The sequence below is a fragment of the Myzus persicae genome, unplaced genomic scaffold (assembly GCF_001856785.1).
Source record: "Myzus persicae strain clone G006 unplaced genomic scaffold, MPER_G0061.0, whole genome shotgun sequence".
Lineage (NCBI taxonomy): Eukaryota > Metazoa > Arthropoda > Insecta > Hemiptera > Aphididae > Myzus > Myzus persicae.
Genome location: NW_019103739.1, coordinates 23,382 through 50,859, shown reverse-complemented (window position 1 = coordinate 50,859; position 27,478 = coordinate 23,382). Strand labels below are relative to the sequence as shown.

Genomic DNA, 27,478 nt, shown 5'->3' with positions numbered 1-27,478 from the left:
AGGCTAAGGATATAGATTTTTCATTCTGAATTCAAATGTAATAATTGTATTATAAATTATTGCTATTATTTTAAATAACATTAATGTTTTCTTGTACGACATAAAATTTTATTTTTGTATATTTTATTTTTAATAATATTTAGTAATATTTTTATTTTTATTGTGCCTACCTATAATATTGATTTAAGTTTAAAAATGTATACTTGTATAAATATATATCTATAAATAAATATGTATATATAAATAAACCGGACTTTTTTTCGCCGGACTTAGGTAGAATACCCAGATATGTAGTTATTTGTGTAACAATAATCATAATGTTATATTATAAATTGATGAAATAACTTTGAACATAAGGTAACGACATATTTCTTTATCTATAGCAGGATGCAGGATGGCCTATGAAACTATGAAAGTGAGCGTGTTTACATTGTTTCTTAGTTATAATTTGTTATATCTTATTGAACAAGCAAACTGTTTAAAAAATCTTATGGTTTTTTTTAATGAAAATTAAATATATTTTTGTTACTACCAATATAATCTATTATCTACCCACTTTCCATAATAAAAAAAAAAATATTTTTAACATTAATGCGATGATGAGAGCGGGTGAGCTTTGATCCCACGCAACTAAAAACTGTATATTTTGGAGAGCTAAACCCCCCAAATCATCTCTCGATTTCTGCCCATGACGTAATCTACAGCCCAGCACACCAGAACAAATTTGCCATATCGAAATCATGTCCGTATAAGATGGTAAATAATGGTCATTATATACGGGTGCGACCTTTTAACAAATTTAAAATGATTAACTGTAATTTAAAATTGTTTGATTTCCATTTGTTAATTTGAAGATTAAATAAATAAATAACGAATCTTAAAAATTAAATAAGATTAAATCTCATAATTTTTTTAGTTCACTTACTCCTTATGTGAATTGTTTATTTCTGTCTTTGCCGGAGTATTATTATTGTTTTTAATCTTACAAGTATTATTATTGTTCATTTTTTAAATTAAATTTGAAATTCTCCTGTCTTTATATGCTATATGATGTATTGGTACCTGCCTATGTTATATTGTAGTATTAAATAATGGTAGGTTTTGTAATATTACTATATAACTGTTATGAAATCGTAAATATTTAAATTTGAAATTTGTACTTGTGTATTCAAAATATAGGTTCCTTAGTTACAGTTTAATATACTAAAAACAATATAGAATATAATATGCTAGGTACCGGAAATGACGACAATTTATAATGACGGAAGGAATTGCCATCATTTCTGTAGGTAGGTACCTATTTTATGAGTACAGGTAATATTATCATTCACTGCTTTCTTACTCTTAATTTGATAATTAAAATCGAAAATATAAAAAAAAAATCCGTATCGACTCAGTATGTGTATAATATATTGTATATTATTATAGCTATTTATAGCTATAAAAATAAAATCATTACATATATTAAAATGTTATGTTTAATAGCATATTATAATACTTTATTTAAAACAACAGTTATTTTTTAAAAAACATAAGTATAGTCATCAACTGATTTTAGATTGAATTACTTAAATTAAACTCATATTCTATATTTTTATCTAAAGCCGGTCTCACGACCCAAGGGCGCCCGCAGGGGGGGGGGGCAAAGGGGCCATTGCCCCTACTGGGAATTTTTTTTAAATATTGTTTATTTAATGCCACGGCGCCACGCATATTAATTATAACATAATTTTATTGACTCAATTGAGATTCATTTATGAAGTTATGTAAAAATTATTGTATTTATTATTTTAATTATTGTTCACCAAATGATTGATAACTCGGTTAAATTAATGATAGAGAATAATAGATTAAAACTGAAGTCAATAGTTTCATCAATATTTTTCCTTGGGACACATGGTCTACCATTAAGAGGTCATTCTGATGATTCTGCATTATTTAACGATTTGTTGAAGTTAAGAGTAGAATGTGGTGATACTATTTTAGAGGATCATTTTAAAAATGCCCCAAAGAATGCAACTTATTTGTCTCATCGCATTCAAAATAATTTTATTACAATTTTTAGGACGGTTACTTCAAATATTATTTTGGAACAAATTAAAAAAGCTGAATGTTATTCTGTTCTTACTGATGAATCAATGGATATATGTGGAACAGAACAAATGTCTATAAGTATAAGATATACTTTTAATGAAAACGGATTAACTACTATGAGAGAAGATTTTCTGGGATTTATAACTCTTAATAAATTAGATGCAGAAAGTATTTCAAATTCCATTATTGAGTCTTTGCTTAATTGGGGCTTAGATTTAAATAAATTAATTGGTCAAGGCTATGATGGTGCCAGACGCCAGTACTATGTCTGGCCATATTAGTGGGGTTCAAAAATGAATTCAAGATAGGTATAATAAAGCAATATATGTACATTGTTCAAGTCACCGATTAAATTTAGTGTTAAATGAATTAAATTCTATAACAGAAATTCGGAACACAATTTCAATTATCAAAGAAACAATTAATTTTTTTAAAGAAAGTTCTCTTAGAAATTCAGTTGCTCTAAGTTTGACAAAGTTATGTTTAACAAGATGGTCAGAATCTCACAAAGCATTAAGAAAATTTTATTAAAACTATATTGATATTATTGAAGCCCTAAATTATCTTAAAATTAATGGCAATAGAGACACATCAGTTAAATCACTATATATTTTTAATTCGATAACTACTCTACAGTTTTTAGTTTGCTTAAGGGTTATTGCCAAATATTCAGCTATTATAGAACCAGTCACTAATATATTACAAGGTGTAGATGTTGATTTATTTGGTGTACAAATACACATACAAAAATTAATAGACATTATTTCAGCTGACAGAACTAACAGTGAACAGGTTTTTAATATTTTAATGAAAGATATAAAAAATTATGCTGATGATGTAGGTAATGTAGGTATTGACTTTGTAGTACCCAGAATTTCTTTAAGACAAACTTTAAGATCAAATTATCCTACAAAAAATCCTATTGATTACTACAGAATTTCAATTTTTATTCCATATTAGGACTCTTTATTATCATCTTAAAAATGTCGGTTTGATGAAAAGAATGAAGATGCTTTTTCTATATTTTCTTTACATCCAAAAAATTTTAAAAAAATGTCTGTAGAAGAAATTACTGTACATCTTAATCAGATTAAGAAATTTTATGGAGAATTTGTAGATAATATTGTCGAGGAAGGTTTGATATGGTTCAATTTGTGGAGTTCAAAAGAAGTACCAGATATGATGGATTTTACAGATGTTTTAAAAGAAACCGAATTACTCCCTGCTATAAAAATGAGTGCGATGATAGCAATTTCTCTTCCAGCAACAACTTGTAGTGTTGAAAGGTAATTCAGGTATATTTTAACTGTAAATAATTGTAAATAAAAAAAGTCTATTCAGGTATTTCATTCATCATTAAAATATATATTTTTTACAGTTCATTAAAAAGGTTAAAGACATGGATACGTAATTCAATATCTGAAGACAGATTAAATGGCTTAGCATTATTGTATATACATAAAGACATTGTTAAAAAGCAAAAACAAAAAATTATTAAAGATGTTATACAATCATTTTGTATGCAACCAATATTTGATGATTAATATAAATATAATAAATTTGTGACACCTACATTAACGTATATTCAAATAATATTAATATTGTATTATAAACCTACAAAATAAAAGGCCTTATGTGATGACATAATGTTGTTTTTTTCTGTTTAATGTAGGTTATGCTATTTTAGAATAAAAAACACTAGAAATATATTAAGGTTTAAAATAATAATTTTGATCTTGCCCCGGGTGGGATTTTATCCTGCGGGCGCCCTTGTCACGACCTACACGGCTACACTATATATTGGCACTCGTGTACTAGGTGAATTCACCAATCGTGGTATATTTACACATTTTATAATAGTAGGTAGGTACCTAGTTATTTTATTATTAAGCATGGCAATTATTTTCACTTGACGTCCGAATAGTCGAAATCGCTGTTTTAAAAAACAAATTAAATTGAAATATTTTAAAAAAATGTATTAGGTATTTGATTGTTGATTGATTATTTATCAAGTTTAAAGGGGAATTACTAATTATGTATGACGAAAATAATATTTTAATTATACAAATTCAATCAAAATATATCTAAAAGAATTTTCATAATTTCTTAAATTTCAATATTTACGGTAGGAGCCGGCCTTAGATATGGGCCAACGGATTTGGCGCTTTTATATCACATTTTGGACATGGCTTTATAAAAAACTATAATCAAAACTCATAGGCCTCGCTAAAAAGATTGCCACAGGCCTCGTTCCGCCTTAAAGCCAGTAACATATGTATTTAAAATAGAATTTAATATTAAGAAGAAGGGCAAGTGAGTGCCACTTTGTATTGTACTGTCTAGTTGTCGACTGCTAAATGGGTCACTGTAATGGATATGTTAAATTAAATGTTTGAATTCAAAGACATAAAATCATTGTATAAGAAAAACGATTATGAGCGTAGAGCCGAAGATTCGTCTGTCGGTCTGTCAACATGATTATCAAAATAGTATTTTTAGAGTACAAAAAATAACTAAAATCGATATTTGCTTAATTTATATATCTAATTTCATCTACAATAAAAACTACTCAGAAATCTTGTTTAATATATATTTTAAACTCTCATAGCTATAACAAATTGAACATATTTGCAAATTGTTGAGATTTTGATCAATTTGTTGGTGGATATTTTAACTACAAATGCTCATAAAAAATAATTTGACTCTAGTAAACTTTTTTTTTGTTAAATCCTAAATATAGTAAGCATATTCATTTGCAGAACCGCAATTTCAATGAAAAAACTGGGGGTGTTGGAGACCCTCTTTTTTCATATTATCATTAAGTTATAGATCCCCGCAAATAATGACTATTAAAGTGAAAATTTACATGAAATAATGTGGGGTTGCGAAGGGCTAAGCACACCCAAGCCCTCCCCCCCTAATTTCGCCTATGCTTATTATGACTTAATGAGACATATTGTATTCAATTTTAAAATCTTAGATACAAATAAAAAGTTCTTATGCATTTCTTACTCAAAATAATTGGTAAATATTTGTGATTTTGACGATATTTAAAATCTTTTCTTGACAATATGTAATTTAAAAAAAAACTAACGAAAATCGAAATTTGTATACGCTTCAAAATAGCTCAAAAAGAGTCAAAATATTTTAAATTATTGAAAATAATATGTTTAAAGTTACACAGGTATATTAAGACGTATGTTCTAATTTACGTAATTTATTGTCTTTCAAATAAAATAAAGTTTTTCCATACCTATTATGTATTGATGAGCTATAGATATTTTTGGTAGTTGAGACCGAACCCTTGCGATTGTGAAGGGGTAGTTTTGACGAATCGTGGACTAAACGTCCCTGTAAATGTAAAACAACGAGTCTACGGACGTTTCGTCCGCTTCAATTATCAAGATAGAATTTTGGTCCCCTTGCATTTTAAATCACTAAATCTAAATTCCTATATTTTTATTTTATTTAAAATTTCAATTATTTTTATGAAACGTAAAATGTCAGTACCTATACCAACCTATAATTTATATTAATAAAGTATAATTATTATCTACAACTTCATTATAATTTTCATAAGTCAAATTTAATTTTTAAACAATATAAGTAAACTATGCTCTATGGCATTGGTGGCCCCCGACCTTAATTTCGGAAGCGGCAAATTTGTAAAGCTGATTCGAGACGATCCACATTGTAAAGATATGTTTATTAAATGAAGACGCATTTTTCATTTTAAATCAAATGAAGGAAAATTTATTTTTTACTCCATTCAAAAATTATTAGTATTGACATTATTATTAATAGTATTTTTGTTTTACTAATAAAAAGTGCTTTTTCAAGTGATCATTTTTTTTGTAAGTTTTTTGAAAGATGGTTGATAATTTGTAAGTGCAGTTCACACAAGTTCACTTAAACATTCATCAGTTAGTTCATAAATATTTAGATCATTAGCAGTATTTAGATTTAATGAATTTTAGTACAATGATTCACACTGCACATAAGAAGTCCCAAAGATTGATATAAGTCTCAAAGCACACTTTTTTGTTAGTGGGTATTTTTCTTTTAGAACATTTTTCTAAAACTCTATGCTAAAAACGCCATTTCTTTAGAGTCTTTTTAGTCGTTTGTCCTCTTGCCAAGGAGCTCCAACTCTACAGCTGCTGTATTCTTTGTATTTGATGATGAAACAGGACATCCATCGTCCACAACATCAACAGCAAAAGAATTTTCCAGGAATGAAAATTAAAGGTTAAGTGATCTCAAATCATGTAATCTGATATTGATTTCTTCAGAAAGACCTGACATCTTACACAATTTTTCTTCAGTTTCCACCGGAATGTTAGGAAGGCTTTCACTAATTTTCTTAAAACATTTGAAGCGAGCACAAGTTTTAGTCAGAAGGTATTTCGTCAAAATGTTTTAACTTGTTATGAAAGCTAAATAGCCTAGGCCAAATCAGAATTAAATTTTTCCTTTCCTTGTAAAGATATGTTTATAGTTTGTAAATACTGAACCACATCTGTAAAAAATACCAATTCTAACAAATACTGCAGGGGTTTATTAAGTTCAGGGAAAGATTTTCCTTTTTCTTCCATAAATAATTTGATTGGATCAAGTAATTCAAAAGGATGCCGTACCAATCATAGAGTAATGTGTAAGTCACTCTATGATGCCAATCTATAATAACGACTGTAATGATAACGAAACCGACGGCATCAAAAACACCATCTAACAATTCTAACAGAATTATTTGTCTAAGCTTGGCTCAAGAGCCGCATGAGGTTTTGGCTACCCCTGCTCTATGGTTAAATAACTATAACTATACCTTTAACTATAACCATTTAACTTAAATACCTATAAGCTATAACTCCCGGGGGCTAACATATGCTATCTTAATAATTGAAGGGGACAAAACATCAGTGGCTTGTTTTTTTGACGCGGTCGAAATATCCGTTTAGTGTTTACCAGTTTTGATCACTCCCTGGGGTAATTTTTTTTTGCTATACCATGTGTAGAATATGTACGTGTTTATAGAAATATTATACAGTTTGATTGAAAAACCATTTAAAAAATGATTTCGGTCTATAATAGTACGTGTTATGATGATTTTGAATAACCGCCATTTAAGGTAATATATATTTTTATATTCTCTTTGGATAATTTTCCGTTACACATTTTATCATATTTTGTATTAATTGACGGAATGTTTATTTTTTAAATTTTCCAAGTAATTAAAACCAACCAACTAGTAGGTAGTAGTTGTAGCCAGTAGGTTAGCCAGTACTCAGTAGGAACCTTTGAATGAATTTAAATTTCAAATGTTCATTATTCACGATTCACGTTTTTTTTTTGACGAGTCTTGATACTTAAGCGTAGCATAGATTAAATATATTTATAAATAATAGACATTAATACCATTAGATATACTAAAGTCTGAAATAAGTGAATAACTACAAACATTTAAACTTAAGATTAAATTGATTGATTTTTCTAATAAACTATGAAGAATATTTTGCACGTGGAGGTTCTTTTGCAAACCGAGAAGTATGTACATTCTATTTAAATATGTATAATGTTTATATATTAGCTTTTAAGTATTCTCCAACATTTATTATACAATTTGAAAATACAACAAAATAAAATGATTTTCTTTCTTAAAAACAAATGCGTTTCTTAATTTTGGTTTAATTAATAATTGAATATGTTGTTATTAAGTGTACTATAGTCTATTTATTATGAAAAATGTTTGAATAGAGCCATTGAAATTCCCGAATTGGAAAAAGCCGTCAGACTTGAATTAAAAAATATCGAGCCAATTGTCCCAGAGTCTATGCACACTACATTTGTCACTGAAGGATTATCTGATTTTGTAAAATGTATACAAATTTGTGAAATAGAAAATGTACATGATATTGAAGATGTTGAACCAATGATGATAGAGGTAAGTAATATAATAAATATTTTTTAAGTTTTAAATAAATTATAATTAAAAACAACTTACAGGCAGGTGTTGATTCATTAGATTTAGATACATATCTAATAAAAATCTATTTTTACAAATTAGATGATAGTGGTTTAGTAGATGATACTACAACTGATGAGTCTACATGCAAAATGAGACGTTGTATATTACCCAATGTGGATTTTTCTGGTATCTGGGAATCATTGGTATTTCAGGAACCGGTTAAAGAAATTGTAAACATACAAAATATTAATACGTCATAGTTATCTGGCTTTTATAGATAGTTAATTTATTTTAAAACTTGTTTGTTTTAGCTTTTACACTACGCACAGACAGGGATGAATTTTGCACGTCATAATGTTAACACTAATATTATTAGCTATAATAGATTAATCCTGTTACATGGTCCACCAGGTACTGGCAAAACATCCATTTGTAAGGCCCTTGCCCAAAAATTATCAATAAGATTGGGAAAACAGTACAATTTTTTTGAATTTATTGAAATAAATAGTCACAATTTACTATCAAAATATTTCTCTGAAGTAAGAATTGAAATTATAAATAATTAACAGCAAACTATTTTTACCTTTTAAATTTTTGTTATTATAGAGTGGGTCACTGGTAATGTCTATGTTCCAACAAATAAAAAGTGTTTTGGAGTATGGTGATTCATTGGTATTCATATTAATTGATGAAGTAGAGAGTTTAACACGTGCTCGAGATGCAGTGTTATCTGGTACTGAACCATCAGACTCCATTAGAGTTGTAAATGCCGTACTTACACAACTTGATAATTTAAGAAAGTAAACATAATCATTGATAATTGTTAAATAAGTTATTGTTGTTCCTTATTTGTTTATTATGGGTATGATTCAAAGGTATCCAAATGTTATATTTTTAACAACATCAAATGTGACAGAAGCCATCGATACTGCATTTACTGATAGAGCTGACATAAAAATGCTCATCAACCCTCCTCAGGAAATGGCAATTTACACTATACTTAAAGCAGCTATTGAAGAACTTATCAAAGTAAATATTGATTGTTAATGCATTAAATAATAATATTTAAAACTGTTTACTTAAAAAATAGGTAAAACTGATTATAAACGTAGAAGAACATGATAAATTTGATCGTCTCCCTGATATTAATGCTGAACAAAAAGAAATTCTCAATACAACACAAAAACTACATCAAATTTCCAAGTAAAAAAAAAAATTAATTAACTTATTAATAATATAATTTTAAATAAGTTAACAATTAATATTGATTTTTCTGTTATTTAAAATTTTAGAGAAAGTGTTGGTTTGAGTGGACGTGTTCTAAAAAAAATTACTTTTATAGCACATTCTATATTTATACGGCAACCACAATGTGATGGTGTTCATCAATTTTTGGCGGCCTTACACAAAGCAGTGAAATATCAAAAAGCACAAGATGCTGGCCTTACTAAAATAAAATAGTTAAACAATTTTTATATTTATTATTGTAAATTACACATCAGTTGTTATAGTAATTGTAATTATATCCCAAATAGTTCTGTTTTAATGAACATAAAATATTTAAATATATTCAAATATAAAATGTATATACAAAAGATACAATTTTCTCATTTTTGAAACCAACCAAATTAAATAAGCCAACAGTTATTAATGAATAATTAATAATAAATAATTGAACTTTATAAATATCTTAATTTGTCAAAGCTAATAATGGCAAATAATGCCAATTATTTATACAAACAACCATAATAATTTTTTTTTTTTATCAACAGTGGTAACTGTATCAAGTTGTGTTTGGTATGTATCCTTTAAAGATTCAATTTATTGAGTGGGAGTTGATATAAATCTTAAGAACAATAAGTAATTTTTTTGTATCTAGTATAACTATGGAGGTTGGAAGACTAAAAGTAAAATCATTAGTTTATTGTTGGAAACAAAAGTATTGATATATTTATAGGTAGGGCCTATAATTATTATGTACTAAAATCATTTATGTTTATGAAAATTAAAATATGCTATTATTAAATTAACTAATATTAAGTTAATAAAACTATTACTAAGTGAAAAATTTGTATCAAAGAAGTATTAACTAGATAATGTAATAATATATTCTATTTTCAAAATAAATTGAATTAATAACCATAGAAAGTGAATAATATGTTGACTGTTATCAGTGTAGCAAATGTATTGCTTAAACTACACCCAAGGTGGATATATCCACCTTGACTACACCCTATTTTAATAATAAAAATACACTCATTTAAGTATTAACCTTCTGTGGTAAATGATAATCTAGTTAAATGTCAGTTATAGTCTTAATAACTTGAAGTCAAAATAGATTTATTACTATTCATATTAAAGTTATATTAAAAAAGTTGTTTCATTATAAAAATTATTTATTTTGTTTTTGTATGATTAGAAGAGAAAGGTTTAACATTGAAAAATGTTTGAAACTCCTGGACAAGATGGTTAGATTAAGTTCTAATGAAGCACTACACAACTGACAAAAATTCGAAATTAATATCTGTTTGATCTTCGAATTGATATATTATCTTCAAGTCTCAAAAAAATACATCTCGCCCCACTAAAAATTTGTTTGGAAAATTAACATTTGTTTATTTAATGATTTTTAAAGGACAAAAACATTAAAGTTGTTTATGCTTAGTTATTTGAGCTGAGTTGTTTTTTATTTTAAGAATCCATACATTAAAAATTCAAGCTGACACAAATTAACTATTTATATCATAACAATAAGACAAAAATGTTCAGTTGAAAATAAATTTAGTATTTTTACAATTTTTAATGAGATGGAAAAATAAAATTAAAAAACCAAAAAATTTTCTATCATACATTTATTTCAGAAACTTTAACATTTACACAATTACTAAAATGTATTAATTCATCATTCATCCAATGCCTTTACTAAACCAAGCATTCTGTCATAATCTATAGGCCTTTTGAATCTTTCTCTTAGGACAATTGACTTGTGTCCAGCTAGCCGATAATACTCTTTGTGCCAAGGAATGAAAACATTTATACTATCCGGCAATTTAATAGCTGTTTCAAATGTGCATGTTATATTTTTCCATGGTAAAATTGGATTTATGTACACACCCACATACTGTCTCTTTGTGTTGTGTCTGTAAATCCTTAATACATATTTAGAAATAAAATTGTATGATACTATTTTAAGAAGAAACAACGTAGGAATCATTATCATAAGTTCAAATGTTGAGTTTGGTATAAGCAATATATCTAAATATGTTTGTAAATCAATTTTTCCTTCCGTCAATAAAATATAGAAATAGGCTATAATAAAAGTTGATGGCAGTACTACAATGGCAGCGATTACAATTCCACTCAAACAACGTGCATACGTCTCGCCAGTGCCATTGTAAATTAGTTCATACTCTGATGGTGAAACCCTGTCTTGAGCAGCTTTTTTATTGTACACTTCATAAATGGGTTTCATGCCCATCTTTTTCATGAAACAGCGATCGGGCACCAAATATCCAGGCAACCGATTGACTGGTAATAGCATGCGATTGTTGTGAATTACTGACGTTCTTAAGTGTAATGTATAAGACCTTTTCACTGAAGAAAATATCGAAGAGTTAACTCTACTCCGAAGACAATAATTAAAAATATACATTTTAGTATTTAAAAATCTAAAAAAAAGAAGCGAACAAAGCTATTAAATAGTTCTTTCAATACCAATTTAAATTTTAAATTAATTCATACAAATATATTTATTTTAGTTATACAATATTAGAATAAAATATAAATAAGTCTATAGGATAAACATGTTTACATGTCGATTGTCGGCAATCAGCAGTTGAGAACGAGCAACAGTCATCAATCATCAATTGTCATTAATCGTGAGTATGAACACACTACACAGCACACAGAACTGTAGACTTCAGTGAGTTGAGAGCTTAGATTATGTATATGATCTAAGGTTGAGAGTTTGAGACTAAAAAAAAAACAGCACAGGCCACAGAAGTTTGAGTTCGGTATTTGATAAGAACGTGTATGATAGGTTGCCTATACAAGATGGCATGATAAAAAATTTCGTGGGGTATTAACACTATTTAGGTATAGACCGCCACGGTCATGCGACCATAGCAAACGGTGGTTCGTGGCTAAAAAATTATCATTTTGAATTTTTATCATTAATTTTATCATTATAGTTCATAGAATTATTAGAATTTAGTTATTACCCGAACACCCGCCCGGAGGTACGTGAAGATTCGTGGGTTGGAAAATATAAAAATGCCGACTACCCGTTACACTCATGCTGTGGTAAATCGTTTACCACGGTCTCTGAAAGACCGACAACCGACTTTGGACTACGATCGAGCGAAACGGCAACACGAAAACTACGTTCAAGCCCTGCGAGATATTGGTCTGGACGTGATCGAAATGCCAGCAGATGAGGATACACCGTGGTGTGCTTTTGTTGACGATACAGCGTTTGTGTGCAACGGAACGGCGATCATCACAAAACCAGCAGAGCCCGAGAGAGCGAAAGAAGTAAGTCGGTTGATTCTGAAGTTATTTTAATATTAGTGTGAATATTCAGCTTATTATTAAATCCAAACGTAACAATATTTTCTATACAGGATTTGTTGAAGGTTTTTTTAGTTTTAAAATATTGTAGCTACCTAGTTATGGACATTTATAAATAATAATTTTAAATATCAAAAAAACCCCAACTATAGAAAATATTGTTAACTTAACTACCTAGTTTAGTAATATCATAGGTAATAGGTAAAATTAATTTATCTAATTAACTAAGAATTGCTGAACAATTTACTATTTAACCCAATTGTAAAATTGACACAACACATGCGGTAGGGACTTAAACATTATGTAATTTCTTTTAAAACACATCGGGATCTTATTACAGTTGTTATGTTGAATATTTTAAACTATGAAGGTACAATCAGCTACATACCCGCATAAATATAAATTATTAACAACTAAATTGATCATAACATTAATTTTTTATTACTCTAGAATGAAGTACATATCTACATATAATAAATCCACATTGTCCTTAAACAATAAGTGTTTGAAATGCTTCAGGTTGAAGCAATAAGAGCGGTGTTGAAGAAAGAAATTGGATTGCCTATTGTTGAGGTTTCTGATAAATCTGCAAAATTACACGGAAGCGATATATTATTTACAGGTATAACACACATGATATTAATAAGTATCTTTATACATAAAATAGTAATTAGGCAATACAATATATTCTATTAAGAGATTGTTAAGAAAATATGAATTGAGTTTTATTCTTATTAAACATACTATAGGTACTTAATAGATAATAAAATAATATCCCTAAAGCATCTTTATCAATAGTTATTTTATTTAATATTGTTGATTTTAAAATACAAAGAAATTTATTATGATATAAAAATACGAGGAACAATTATTAAATATATTTCTAAATTTTTTTTGTAATATAATTTGTTGTTTTAGAATTTCTCTTATGTAATTTTCAGTTGTTGTCTTATTCTATTTTAATGTTGTTGCCAATAATTATTAATGATGTCATGCCATCTGAATGTGTTGGTGTTAGTTTAAACAGTTGAATTTATCACCCACATTTAATTATAAAAGTATCATTGTTTGTAGGTCGAGAATTCTTTATTGGAATAACAAAATGGACTAATGAATCAGGAGCATGTGCAGTTGCATCTGCTTTTCCTGAATATCCTTGCACTCCAATCAAGGTTAGAAAGTATTCAATTATTTCAGAATGTTGTACATTTAAATAGATAGTATAGTTTAAAGAATAATTAATGAAGGTAAAGTTATTTAACAGGTTACAGAAAATAAACATCTAAAAACAATTGTGTCAATGGCGGGACCAGATCTGATGTGTGTGGGGTCGAGTGATTCTTCAAAAAATGTTTTAAAGGTAATTTAACTTAATATTTCAACTAATAAGTTATTTATTAATATTTTTTCATTATATTTAGAGATTAGAAAGAGAAGCTACATATAGCTACCAAATTCTTACATTACCTGAAGATGAAGCTGCCAATGTTATGTACATTAATGGAACATTATTACATCGGTCAGCCAAAGAAATACCATTATCATTCAGTGTAATATATTTATTTATTGCTGACTAGTTTTTTTCAATTATTCATAAATATTAAATATATGAAATAATTATTCTAGGTTCTAATGGAGAAAATAACTGATTTTACTCTACAATCAGTAGATATTTCTGAACTTTTAAAATGTGAAGGAGCCAACCTAAACTCATGTTGCCTTTTAGTCAGACGTACAAAACATATTCGAAGCTTATAGTTTGTTATGTTATGCAATTCATTCCAACACATCAGTATTATAAACAACACTTCAACCAACATATTTATATACACACACATTCACACACATTGTGTTCTAAATTATAATATTTAATAGTTATTAGTATGCCTTCATAATAGCTTATAAGTTTTTATGAAAAATGTAATGTGTACTAAGATTCAATCTTAACATAGTATATAAATTAATTAATTTGTTCCTTATAAAAATTTTAAATCATTGGATCTGATATAAATGGCTACTAATTAGCATAGGATTTGTATTAATATAAATTTAATATTAATTAACTGACAATATTAAATAATATTATAATCCAAAGTAAGAATTTAATTATTATTCTAGTCTTATTATTTCCATCCTACACAAATTTTGCCGAACCTTATCAATTTATTAAAAAACAAAAAACACATAAAAATAACTAATATTATTTTCCTTCATAAATATAACTCAAAAATGTCTACAAAAGTACTACATGTATAGAATATGCAATGAAAAAAAAAAATTTCCTTAAAATGTTGAGTAAACGACAACTGACAGTCAATATTTTAAATATGAATTATAAGAACTACAGAGCTTGCTCTTCTGCATAGTTTGCTTGAATTAAATAAATTGTATTTTTCCAAAAGAACAACAATTCTGGGATAAAAACATTCAAATTTAGATGATAAAGAAATAAAATTGTTTTCATGTCTTTTTGATATTTTTAATTTCCTGTTAGAATAACTTTGAAGGGACATTGTATCAAATTTTAAACCCTAGATATTAAAATTGAAAATAGTATGACATTTTAAGTACAAAATAATTTGTGTATTTCCGGGATTTGAATACCTATTAAACAAAACAAAAATTTAAATCATTTTGTAACATCATCTATAATGACATTCATATAACAGAATATCGAGGGAAGCTATTATTTTTATTTATCAAATGTTAAGTAGTTAATTTTCCCATCTACCATCAATATTAAAACCAGATTTTAGCTTATGTGATTATAGGGGAAACTCTGATCCCTCCATAGATCTATCCGCCTCTGTGGTATACCATACTAAACATACGTAAAATTAAAATATAATTTTCAGAAGAGAGTTTATGTACCTAATAAAGTTTATTTTTTCTATTATGAACTATGAAATAATAAGGCAATAATCAATTACAAAATTCTTAGTGATAAAACTTAATATTACATAAAATATCTCATTAAAACAATTAAAAAATAGAATAGAAATATTAGGTATTTATAATTATGTTAATCAACATAAATTGTTTAAATTATTAATAAAGTTGTTCCAATGTTAGGTTAGATATATTGACAATATAAATTTAGGCTGGTTCTTACAATGTCTGATAAAGTGTCAGTTAAAGTTAACAGGCTGATAACAGATTTTATTACGGGCTAAAATTTTAATAATTTACATGTTCATAACTTGCTTAAAAATTAAAATATTGTAAAACATCCATGTGAATACACAGATCCTTATTTTTAAGTTGTATGTTATGTAAATTCAGTATATTATCAAAGGTTAACACACAAAATTGAAATTGCTGAATTCAAATTTGGGATGTTGACATATTGAACGTTAATCAGACAGAGACATAACATGCGGGGGTGTGGAGCCCCATAATTATTCTGAATAAATATTTTTATTCAGGTTTCTTACTAATACAATGTTTGAAAAATTGGGATGTGATATTTAGACAATATGTTTAAGTATTAATTAATACGAGATATTTCCAATCATTATGAATCTTTGGGTCAGTTTTTTTGTATATAAAAATGAATAGTATGATATTAAAACCATAAAGGTCATTATTTAAATCAGTAATTAGGTAAGTATACAAGTTATACACAATTACCTGGAAAAGTTAACTTATTTTTTTTCTTTGTCTGCTGATGCTACTTCTTCAGTGGTGGGACTGGCACTTCTAAAATTCGGAAATTGTTCCCATGGAGTAGACAGCTCAAAACGTCTGAATTCTTGCGACATTTCCAATGGCTCTACCACAACTCTCTTTTTTTCATCATCATACCTCACCTGAGTAAAAAGTTGTTTTTGAGTTAATACTATACTTTTTTATCTATAAGCTAATGAATTACTTCTACATATCCAGACAATGGAAAATCTTTACGGAATGGATGACCTTCAAATCCATAATCAGTAAGAATTCTTCTTAAATCTGGATGATTAGTGAAAAACACTCCAAACATATCCCAAATCTCTCTTTCGTACCAGTTTGCTGCTTCATAAATAGATGTAATGGAATCAATCGGTGTTAACTCATCAGTATAAGTCTTAACACGTATGCGAGTATTGAATCGAAGTGATAACAGATTGTAAACAATCTAATGTACAAAACAAAAAAATATATTCATTATAATAGACAATTTTTTTTATATAGTTTTATTTTTTATAGCAGTAACACTAATAACTTATATCCAGATTCATATGTATTAAAAGTTATAATAAATAAACAAAAATACTAAAAACCCGGGGAAGTCACTACTGATATATGGTTTGTTGCAACAATTGTGTTAAATTATACAATGATTTTTAAGTCATTGCACAAATGTAAATGAAGAAAATCTAAGGGAAGTAGGTCGGTCAGACTATAATATTATACTGAGTATATTTTATGAAATAATCCTTGTTTTCCTTAATTTTTTTGTTTTTCCCAACACTTTTGAAAATAATGTCAAATAAAACATATAAGAAAAATATTTTTTCTGAGGTTCTGTCACTGGACAGTCTCCTTTTCATGTGCTACATGTCTTCTTTAATCATTATCATCATTGTTACTTATTGTTTTTGTGTGTTAACAGATTGAAATATTTTATTCAATAAAAAAATACAAATATACAAATAATTGATTACAATTTCTCTTTGAATGTACATATTATAAGGGTTATGGATAAGGGTTCCTGAGTTTGGCTAATCTCCCCTGGATCGTATTATTACATGGACGTAATGACGTATATACCAGATTTTTTTCATCAGTTGATTTCTCCACGTCAAAATAAGTATGGACCCCACCCCCCTTGAAAAAATCCTGGTTGCACCACTACAAATGTTAACTAAAATGTAAATATTTCTTCGGTTTACTTTAAACCACAAAATACTAAAATATGACATAACAATAACAATAAATCCAAAAAAGCAGAATATTAAAAATAGTTACCTCAAATCTATTTGAACGTTGAGGAACATCTACAGCACATATATCAGATAAGTTGGCAAACTGGCAATTCGTTTGATTTTTTAAAAACTGAAATACTGGTAAGACACCTTCTGGTGCTATCAGTAATTCTAATTCATTTTTAGAACTAATTTGAATTTTTTGAATATACTTAGGTAAACATTCAGCAACAAAATTTCCAAATCCAATATATTGTTCTGTTACTGAATCAAATTTTTGTTTAGGTACCACTAAAAAAAAAAAAATAATTAGTTACAATAATAAAGATTTGTTTTGATGATAAAAATATGAATATAAAATTTTCAATTATCATGTTATTTAATAGACATTATGAAATAACCTAATAGTCTTCAAAAACTACTCCACTTTACTACCAGAAACCACCCTTGAAAATCCAAGCATTTTTTCTACTATAGAAAATGTACACAGATATATAAAGGCGCCAATATTTCAAAAAATCATTGGGAGCTATAAGTGAAAAACTCTCCTCCCCAAAAAAACTACTGTGAAAGGCTTTAACCAATCATTGGTAATAATAGTGAATTGCCATTCACATTTGCACCAGAAATTCAGAAACATCAGAATTCAAGGTAAACGGTCAGAGAATTAATTAATCTGTATCAAAAAAAAACTTAAAAACAATTCAGATACATCAAAATTATCATCGACAATACAGAAACTTACTGATACTTGCTCTATACATAAATTGTCTGTAGTTTCATACATAATATTATTATCCATCGATGATGCTCGAGCACCCAGGCATCTATTTACATTGATCAATAGCTTATAGTTAAAACAAACAATCAATAATAATTAAAGGACCTATGCAATAGCATACCTAGCTTTTTTTCAATAGGGGAGAGGGGGCTAAACAAAGTAAATCAGAAATTGATATCCTTTACCTTATATAGATAGTTATTACTATATAGAGATTGAAACCCTTTTAGCCTACCTCTGGTTACACTACTGATTATATATATACTAGCGCTCTGAATTAATATTTATTCGTTGTGTAATTAAAAGAATTTTAAGTATGGTGAACTTATGAATATGTTGATATATTACATTTTTATATGGTATTAATAATATGGATTATGGATTAATACAATTCTAACTTAAATATTTGGCTTTGTCATCTTTCTTATAAAAAAATGTAAATTTCACAGTTTTGATAATACCTTGGAATTATCATACCATTTTTCATAGTTATATGTAACACTTTAAATTGTAAATGTAACTAAATTAAAGTATTACAAAAGTATTAATAAGAATCCAAAAAAATTGGTGGACTACCGACTTTATGTATATTGCATATGAAACATATTGGTAAATAGCCATAAAACTGTATGTACTTATACAGTATACCTAAATATTTGGCAAATAATATCTACCTGTAGTGGATTCAGCTCGGGTTATCTGTTTGAAATATCTAGGCATCCTGGTACCTACAAAAAATAAACATTTTGTAAATCAGGCATAATAAATAATATATTTTAGTTAAAAAAAAAATTGATTTTACCAGTCTGAACTGTACTTAATCTTTGAATTGCTCTGGTTATGATCCTTATCGACATTGTTAAAGCAAATGTTTTCGACCGTTGTAATATTTAATGAATAAATGAACAATCAACTACGAAAGTAGAGAAAAATATACGACACAAATTTATTCCACACTGGCACGCTGCCCAGAAATCGAGATAGACAATGTTTAGTGAATACGGATTACTTAACAGTGTAATACGTATTCAGTCACTACTCAGTACTCACTAAAAAGTCATGAACTCAGGAAGAATAAAGAATGTAGATAGATCATAGATAGATAGATGAACGATGATAATATCTTTTTACTTTTTAGAAAATAGAAATGTGATAACACTAAAATAACTATCCATGGTAACTGGTAAGAACCATGAACCAGGAAGATATAATTGGTTAAAAGATTTTACCTACATCGTGGTTAGAAGGAAGGTATCTTGAATAGATTAAACCGGGAATGTGTACAAGCGGTGTCACCTTATCTTCTCTACAACCTAAGAATAACTATAGACCATATATTATTAAGCGCATGATAGAAATAACTAGTTATTTCCATCATGATTAAGTGATTATTCTGTTCAATTAGGTACAATTTAAAATAATTTAAACTAAAGAAGTTTTATTATATTTTATTACATTTTATACAATATAATATTATATACATTTTATTTAAATAATAACATTAATAAATTTGTATTCTTCCTTGAAAATCTTGATTATTATTTAATAAAACAATATGACCCCGAATAAAAAAAAAATCTGTACTTCAGCAACTAGTTAGCAGAATGCAGGTGCTGCTAATAGCCGCCATGTTTTGTTAATTATAATTCCTGCGCAATTTACTTTAATATTTTGTAATTTTGTATCATTTTACTTAACCTGATTCAGCTATATTTCATTAAATTTAAAATTAACATTAAAAAGCTTATAACAATTAATTTACTTATCAGTTTTATTAAAAAATTTTTTTTTAAGAAATATACAATCAATGCTTTAGAGTTTAGGGCATAATAATAATATGTGCTATACAAGCAATTAACACATGAAAAAGAATGAGGGAAGAAACCATCCAGTGATCGTACTTCCTTTTGATTAAATATAATTACACATTATTTTTGTTTTTCTGTTGTTATCATTGGTTATTAATGTTATTATAGTTAATTGTTAAGAAGATTTTTAACTCGGAGTGGATGAGAGTAAAATTATAAATATAATATGTAATAGGAGGATGGCATTGGTGATGGAGCGTAGGATTTTGTTTTGAACGGTTTGAATTTGGTCGAGATTGGATTTTTTGGCATTACCCCAGTAAACAAATATACATATATTAAACGTATAATATACGGATACACATAATCTAAGTTACGTATAATAAACGAATATATTTAGTTGATGATAAGTAGAAATCATGGATATTTTTGGGTCAAAAGATAGATATTCAACGTATATTATGTGTGTAATAAACGTAAATTCTAACGTATATTCAACGTTTAAAATACGTTTATATTAGTGGCTAAAAATATGTTTATAATTAGTGTATATACGAGTATATTTATTTAGTTAGCAACGTATAAATTACGTTTAAAATACGTATAAATTATAATAATAGTAGTATAAATTTGGGATATGATACGTTTATCATATACGTGTATTTTGGTATAAATTTCGTGGATATGATACGTATATCATATACGTGTATTTTGGTATAAATTTCGTGGATTAACATGTAAAGATCACGTGTATATTTAGTTTATATACGAGTATATTTGGTGTAATTAGCAACATATAAAATACGTATATAATTATTATAGTAGTATATGAAATTGGGATATATGTATATCATATACGTTTATTTTAGTATAAACTTCGTGGATAAACATGTAAAAATAATGTTTATATTTAGGTAGTATATATTAGGTGTATGTAATACCTTTACTTTATGTACATTTTTAATATTACAATTTACATGGATTCAAATTCAAAATTTAACTAATGTTTATATGGATCTAGACTGGGGAAAATGCCCCAGTTTCCCCCCCCCCCCAAATGACGCCACTGGATGTAAGTTAGACCAACCAATAATACACGTACGATCGACGTTAATTAAACGTAGTTTTACCACGAAAAATATACGAATATTTATCAACGTATTTTAAACCTAATATATTCGTATATCCTTACACGTAAATCGATGTAAGTTCTACCAACCAATAATACACGTATGATCGACGTTAATTAAACGTAGTTTTACCACGAAAAATATACGAATATGTATCAACGTATTTTAAACCTAATATATTCGTATATTCTTACACGTAAATCGATTTAAGTTCGATCATCAACCAATAATACATGTAGTATTAACGTATATTATACGAATATTAATTACGTATATATATACACCAATATTATCCTTAGTATACACGTATATTATACGTACTGTGTTTACTGGGACCCCAGGGTTGGGTTGATTTATGATTTTTAAATAAGCAATTTGAAATTTAATTTGGTATGTTTATTATTTTTTTTTTTATTATTTATATATTAAGACATTCCTAGCCTATACAGGCTATCTACATCTATGGATAATTAGTAATATTAATTTTGACTATTTTAACATGATAATAATTATGAGTAATAATAATAGCGATAATAACAATAGTAATATTTTAAGGTTGATCAGACATATAGACAATGACAATAGTGTGGATGAAGAATAAAATTACATTCTAATTTATTACTATTTACTTAATAATAGTTAATGAATAAGGTCATGTGGACGACCGCGTTTTAGACGTCTTTGAGGTGGTGGACGTATGAGTAAATTGAAATTTGAAGTGTAGTGAACCAGTTGATTTGTGCCTTGTGGAGTGAACTATGGAAATTTGTAGCAAGGGCACTTATATGATCTTGAATTTTAATGATTCGGAGATCGTTATGTAGATTTTCGTTGCGTTTGTTATTATTCTTAATATTTTGTTTTGGAAACTTTGCACTTTCCTTAAGAGTGTCGCTGAACAGTTACCCCAGATAGGACAGGCGTAGGTAATTACTGGGCGTAATAATTGCTTGTAAATTAATAATGAGCATTTTTTTTGTATAACTGATTTTTTGTTTAGGATAGGAAATAGCATTGAGAGGCGCTAGTAAACTTGTTGAAGTTTAGAAGTTATGTGAGGCCCCCAGGTTAACCTCTTGTCTAGCATGACGCCTAGGTACTCGACAGAAGGCTGCCAAGGTATGGAATCATTGGAATCGTTGTCGAATCTTAGAGGTGGTGGAGTCGAGTAGCGACGTAAACTAAATATGACTGCAGTGCTTTTTGAAGCGTTTATTTGTATTTTGTATTAGTAAGTTTAAACGATCTTGTAAGTTGTTAGTTATTACTTATTGCTTCTGCGTTACGGGATTCACTGTAAATAGTTGTGTCGTCTGCTAATAGGGCGATGTTTGTGCATGGTGAGGTATATTTATTACATAATAATGGTTTAAGCAACCGGAAAAGCGCATTTAATGCGAATTTTTTTTCCTTTCGTGTACTACCCAAGTGAGGAGCGGGTCGATGGTTAACCGGAAGTAGTTGACCAGGAGTAACCGAATTGATTTTCATTTCAACTTTCGAGGAGAATAAGCTTAATGAAACGGGAATCAATTCGGCTCAACTCAATAAAATAACTTTTAAACGGGAACCGATTCGGTACCGACGGTACCTACCAGCTACTTGATCGATTGGGACGAAGGGATAGGGATATCAGCTAATCAAACCCGGATTAAGACATTAAAACAAACTTGTAAGCTTTAATTCGTTCATCTAATTCAGAACAAAATTTATCAATGATATGGGTTTTAATCACGATTAAAGATATAATTAAAGTATATCTTTAATCTTGATTTTAATTCTAAGCTTATCACCACCTTGCAACAAAGAATTATTTAAATCACGGAAATCTACATTTGTTTTTGATGTCCTTCTTCCTTCATCATGATTAAGACTATTAGTTTCTGGACCAAGTTCAATAACTTTATTTTCATAAACTACTGTTTCTTAATTTAAAATGTAATTTTTCAACGATTTTAGTAAATACAACGCATTCAACGGGCCACAAGAACTGTCTTGCAGATGTTTAGATGTCTTATTAGACCTATTCAATATATCATTCCACAAAAAAGATAGATGTGCAGCTCCTTCTTTTTTTAAATGTGTTTTAAAAGCATTTTAGCATCCCTTCTCGAGTCTCTATTTTCACCAATACATTTTAAAGCTGTTATTATTTTGATTTAATTATGAGTAAGTGCTTGACAAGAATCTGAGTGACAGGACCATCTAGTTTAACTAAGGAATGTCAGTACATGTAATCAACCTTTCACATTTTTATCTGAAGTATTAATCAAAATGTCCCATCCATGAGTAGATCCACTAAAAAAATTGAATATACATTGTAGAAATATAAAAAAAAACTGACAGCTTCTATACAACAATCAACACTATGAACACCAACAAGATTCAGGGAGTGAGCCGCGCAGGGTATATAAACAGCCAAATTACTTTTATTTTTTACATGAGCTTGTAATCCTTTATATTTCCCACTCATGTTGGAGATATTGTCATACGACTGTCCGGACGATTTACTATATTAAGTTCAGCTTTTTCAAAAATTTCTTCTCAAAGAACAAATATTGATTCACCTGTTCGACTTTTAATAGGACTTAATTGAACTAATCTTTCATGAACACATGTCAATGCGCAGTACGGAATCACAACAATCAACAAAAACATCTATTTTTAGATTGGTCTGGAGTGGAATCCATGATAACAAACATTTTGCTTCTTTTATTTGGGCTAATATAAAATGAATAACATTATGAAGAATAAAATATTTAACAAATTTTTTGCAGAGTTATTTACTAAATTAAATGGATTATAATGTTGGTGTCCGTATGGTTTAAGATTTTTTAGGCCATACTAATGGTGGAAGATATTATGACTTAAATGAAACTGCAGATGAAATGCCAGTTAGAATTGTGGGTACTTTTCCGTTATCCCCACTACCACAGGTCTGAATTGTTATCTCATCTGTCACTCCAAATTGTGTACATCTATATTTTAAATTATTTTTTATCCTAACTACTACATTTCAAAGTGTTCATAATTTATCATAATCTTTTTATTTTAGTCCCTATACATTTAAATGTATTTGAGTATAACACCAATTTTAACTTATTGGAGTGCTGCTGGAGATAAGTTTTCCTTAACATTTGACACTAATCCATTAACAGAATTTTGTGAATAGAAAACTACCAGATAACTACAAAAATTTCAAATATAGCAATATACTTTGTGGACCCTTAAGGGGGTGGTGTGAAATGGTAGATATTTATGATATAATGTTTAAATTAGTTTATGTGTGGTATAATAAAATATAACTATTGGTTAGTTACTTGGTAGCTGATTTTAATTCTGAACAGAGCAATGAATGAATTGATTTTGCAATGACGTGTTTTTTTTTAGTATGTACACAATAAGTAGTTGAGATAATGCTTAGATTTTCAACTTCAGTATTTTATCAGGTAAGAAAGTAAATTTAGTTGGTTCATTCGGGAGGTCAAAATTAAATATTTTCAGCAGTTTCATAAGCCCCAGAAAAATAAAAAAACTAAGGAAAATCGGGAAATTTCACCCAAAATCGGTTTTCCACATAAACGATTTTGATTTTAGATGTAAATCTAAAAAAACAGTAGATACATGAAGTAACTATAGTAAAGAATGCTTTTTTAATTAAAATAAAACATTAAATTAACTTTAACTTTTGATACTTATAAAATAAAAATAATAATATTGTAATTGTTTTACTTAAAAACAATGTTATTATCTCACATTCAAGATTTAAATGAACAAATAAGATACAAAAAAAAAAAAAAATAAGTCCTCAATGCCAATGTACTTCACTAGGATGGGTTATTTGACCAAGTTTGAAGAACCTGGTTAAATTGTTTTGAGCGGTTGATTGGGTCTTTTTTGATTGTGGCTGTGGCAATTTTCCATCGCGTTTTAACACTCCAACACATTTCCAGGTATCTACCGTTGCTAAAAAAATTTTAATTTAAAATTAATTATTATAATCTTCTTGAACTATTTTGTTAATTGAATACATGAAATTAAGTTAAGACAAAAATATTCTTAAAACTTACATTTCCAAAGCCTCACACATCCATCATCACCAGATGATGCTAAAACAGTGCCAGTTATATTCCATGCAACACGCCAGACAGTACAAAAATGATCATTAAATTGAGCAGCAGTTTCAATAGTATAAGGGAAACCACTTGTAGCATCACTGTGTAAAAATTATTATTACTTTTATTACTTGGAAACCAAATCTATTTTTCAACACTAAAATGATAACTTTAGTACATACACAATTGGTTTGAGTTTTAATATGCGAACATTATTTGTAGCAATTGCTAACAAATAAAATGATCGTCCCATATTAGGGGCAAATATCATATCATGTACTGGATGAGCTACACTAGCTACTGATTCAGTTTTTGCCCATCGACGAGATACTTCATTGTATTCACAAATAAATACTTTACTGTTTGTAGTATTGGAATTATCATCACTACCAACTGCTATCATTGCATTTGGCATTCTAAAACTATAAAAAAAAATCTTTAATATTGTAAAATAATTAAAAATATATAACGTAAAATTATTACTTAGATAGTAAAGGATTCCATGTGAGACAACTACTAGGCACTTTTAATGACACTTCATGTTGCAACGGCCATTGAGCAAGGTTCATTGCATCTGGAGCCTCATAAATTCGCATAACTCCATCAGCTGAGCAAGTAGCTAAGATTAATCCAAAAGATTTTGGACCAAATTTCACATCAGTTACCGAAGTGCGAGAATCAACTAAGTTTGCTCTACGCACCCAATGCCGTAATAATGTTCCGTTTTCATTACTTTCTCCCACTAAAAAAAAATCAAGTGTCAATAGTGTTCAATCATTTATATTTTGACTTTAAATTAAATTAAAGACACAATTTAAAAATTATAATTGTTATGATACTCACTTACTTCTTCCCAAATGGCAGCAGTACGGTCAAAGGAACATGTTGCTATTACTTGACCAAACTCTGGATGTGCCCAAGTCACTTTCCAAACAGATCCACTGTGAGCCTTCCAACTAGCTGTCAAATTCCAAGTACCCTGTTCATCTTGATCCCAAACCTGTATTCAACAATATTAAAATTTAATACATTTTCAAACATAAACAGTCAACAGAATTACACTTACTTTAACAAATTGATCTGTAGAACATGTCGCCATTCTTTCTCCATAGTAGTCAAATGCAACATCGTGTATTAAATCTTTGTGCTCCGCATTAATACTATGTGCCTCAACCATATTTCACATTTATTAAGTATTATAGGACCTGAAAGTATTCCGTTGCACTGGCGCCTGGCAGTAAGTAATAAGTAATAAGTATGATTAAATAGAAATAAATATATTGATAAATGATAATGTTTAAATTTTCAAACGCTTAAAATCTGATAATTTTTCATTGTGTAAGATTATGATAAAAACATTTAGGTTATGTACATTAAGTAGGAATATTTGTAATCTCCTTGGCATCCGATCGATAGTTTCACGACTGGCGCCAGGATGTCGTTGAAGATACAAAAGGGTAAGTTTATTATGGCTTTTTGAACATGTATTGATTTTTGGAACTGTACGTGGGCTTAACGAAAAGGTCCAGGAAGCTTACGGAACTATTCATGTCTTTTGTTTCTGCATAACTTGAAGCAAAAATGTCTAATTTGTATTTATTTTTAATATATTATGGTGATATGTATTAAACAGAAATTGAAGAACAGAAGAACAAATGTCGATTAATTAGATTATAGATAATCAGTAATCATTAAAAAAAAAACTACAACCATGTTAGTGGTAAACACCCAAACATATTTACATTATTTTAGAATTTTTGTGTATTTATATAATTAATTAAATCATATCAAATTATACACAATACTTCTATCTACTGTTGTAGAACTGTTCTACTGTGTACCTATATGTTAATTAAACATTATTAATATGATTATAGGTATATTACCTTGCCTATATGATATTAACTTTAATGATGTAGCATTTATTTATTTAGGTGTACTTAAAAAACATTAATTTTGAATTACTAGCTAAGAAATAATTCTCCCCTGTTAGTTCATATTATTGCTCAATTAACGTAGATTATTGCTTATATTGTCCGGAGTATTGTCTTTTAAGCCATTGATTACATAGTACACCAAATTTTGATTTTTGTTTCGACTCACTTGTCC

General features: G+C 28.1%; 5 protein-coding genes across 5 annotated transcripts; 2 read left to right on the top strand and 3 right to left on the bottom strand.

Annotated features, from left to right (window-relative positions):
* The first annotated feature begins 7,310 nt into the window (after positions 1-7,310).
* On the top strand, positions 7,311-10,212 carry LOC111035179 (pachytene checkpoint protein 2 homolog). The gene is made up of 8 exons (XM_022316702.1): positions 7,311-7,638; positions 7,849-8,035; positions 8,098-8,289; positions 8,371-8,598; positions 8,666-8,859; positions 8,935-9,088; positions 9,150-9,262; positions 9,352-10,212. The coding sequence occupies exons 1-8, from the start codon at positions 7,595-7,597 to the stop codon at positions 9,518-9,520; spliced, it is 1,281 nt and encodes a 426-aa protein (XP_022172394.1). The 5' UTR covers positions 7,311-7,594; the 3' UTR covers positions 9,521-10,212.
* Positions 10,213-10,894: 682 nt separating this feature from the next.
* Positions 10,895-12,063, bottom strand: LOC111035178. The gene has a single exon (XM_022316701.1). It carries the CDS (start codon positions 11,709-11,711, stop codon positions 10,962-10,964), a length of 750 nt encoding a protein of 249 aa, XP_022172393.1. The 5' UTR covers positions 11,712-12,063; the 3' UTR covers positions 10,895-10,961.
* Positions 12,064-12,214: 151 nt separating this feature from the next.
* On the top strand, positions 12,215-14,722 carry LOC111035176 (N(G),N(G)-dimethylarginine dimethylaminohydrolase 1). Its single transcript, XM_022316699.1, has 6 exons — positions 12,215-12,592; positions 13,148-13,250; positions 13,703-13,800; positions 13,893-13,988; positions 14,050-14,178; positions 14,255-14,722. Exons 1-6 carry the CDS (start codon positions 12,332-12,334, stop codon positions 14,384-14,386), a joined length of 819 nt encoding a protein of 272 aa, XP_022172391.1. The 5' UTR covers positions 12,215-12,331; the 3' UTR covers positions 14,387-14,722.
* Positions 13,047-19,442, bottom strand: LOC111035177 (NADH-ubiquinone oxidoreductase subunit 9). Its single transcript, XM_022316700.1, has 6 exons — positions 19,119-19,442; positions 18,991-19,044; positions 17,579-17,826; positions 16,500-16,745; positions 16,259-16,437; positions 13,047-13,214 (listed from the first exon to the last, which is right to left on the bottom strand). The coding sequence occupies exons 1-5, from the start codon at positions 19,171-19,173 to the stop codon at positions 16,273-16,275; spliced, it is 768 nt and encodes a 255-aa protein (XP_022172392.1). The 5' UTR covers positions 19,174-19,442; the 3' UTR covers positions 13,047-13,214; positions 16,259-16,272.
* Positions 19,443-25,001: 5,559 nt separating this feature from the next.
* Positions 25,002-26,546, bottom strand: LOC111035188 (nucleoporin SEH1-A). Its single transcript, XM_022316713.1, has 6 exons — positions 26,436-26,546; positions 26,213-26,369; positions 25,853-26,111; positions 25,552-25,791; positions 25,325-25,470; positions 25,002-25,220 (listed from the first exon to the last, which is right to left on the bottom strand). Exons 1-6 carry the CDS (start codon positions 26,544-26,546, stop codon positions 25,063-25,065), a joined length of 1,071 nt encoding a protein of 356 aa, XP_022172405.1. The 3' UTR covers positions 25,002-25,062.
* Between the last annotated feature and the right edge of the window lie 932 nt (positions 26,547-27,478).

What these genes read in the sequence shown, in the direction of transcription:
- LOC111035179 (XM_022316702.1), top strand. Translation starts at nt 7,595, where the DNA reads ATGAAGAATATTTTGCACGTGGAGGTTCTTTTGCAAACCGAGAA. An exon ending in TTGAACCAATGATGATAGAG is followed by an intron (nt 8,036 to 8,097) that starts GTAAGTAATATA and finishes AACAACTTACAG; the next exon opens with GCAGGTGTTGATTCATTAGA. An exon ending in CAACTTGATAATTTAAGAAA is followed by an intron (nt 8,860 to 8,934) that starts GTAAACATAATC and finishes TATGATTCAAAG; the next exon opens with GTATCCAAATGTTATATTTT.
- LOC111035176 (XM_022316699.1), top strand. Translation starts at nt 12,332, where the DNA reads ATGCCGACTACCCGTTACACTCATGCTGTGGTAAATCGTTTACCACGG. An exon ending in AAGCGATATATTATTTACAG is followed by an intron (nt 13,251 to 13,702) that starts GTATAACACACA and finishes CATTGTTTGTAG; the next exon opens with GTCGAGAATTCTTTATTGGA. An exon ending in AAATACCATTATCATTCAGT is followed by an intron (nt 14,179 to 14,254) that starts GTAATATATTTA and finishes TAATTATTCTAG; the next exon opens with GTTCTAATGGAGAAAATAAC.
- LOC111035188 (XM_022316713.1), bottom strand. Translation starts at nt 26,546, where the DNA reads ATGGTTGAGGCACATAGTATTAATGCGGAGCACAAAGATTTAATACAC. An exon ending in TGGAATCCTTTACTATCTAA is followed by an intron (nt 25,792 to 25,852) that starts GTAATAATTTTA and finishes TTTTTTTTATAG; the next exon opens with TTTTAGAATGCCAAATGCAA. An exon ending in ATGTGTGAGGCTTTGGAAAT is followed by an intron (nt 25,221 to 25,324) that starts GTAAGTTTTAAG and finishes AAATTTTTTTAG; the next exon opens with CAACGGTAGATACCTGGAAA.
- LOC111035178 (XM_022316701.1), bottom strand. Translation starts at nt 11,711, where the DNA reads ATGTATATTTTTAATTATTGTCTTCGGAGTAGAGTTAACTCTTCGATA.
- LOC111035177 (XM_022316700.1), bottom strand. Translation starts at nt 19,173, where the DNA reads ATGTCGATAAGGATCATAACCAGAGCAATTCAAAGATTAAGTACAGTT. An exon ending in ATTAAGTACAGTTCAGACTG is followed by an intron (nt 19,045 to 19,118) that starts GTAAAATCAATT and finishes TATTTTTTGTAG; the next exon opens with GTACCAGGATGCCTAGATAT. An exon ending in CATTGTCTGGATATGTAGAA is followed by an intron (nt 16,438 to 16,499) that starts GTAATTCATTAG and finishes CTTTTTACTCAG; the next exon opens with GTGAGGTATGATGATGAAAA.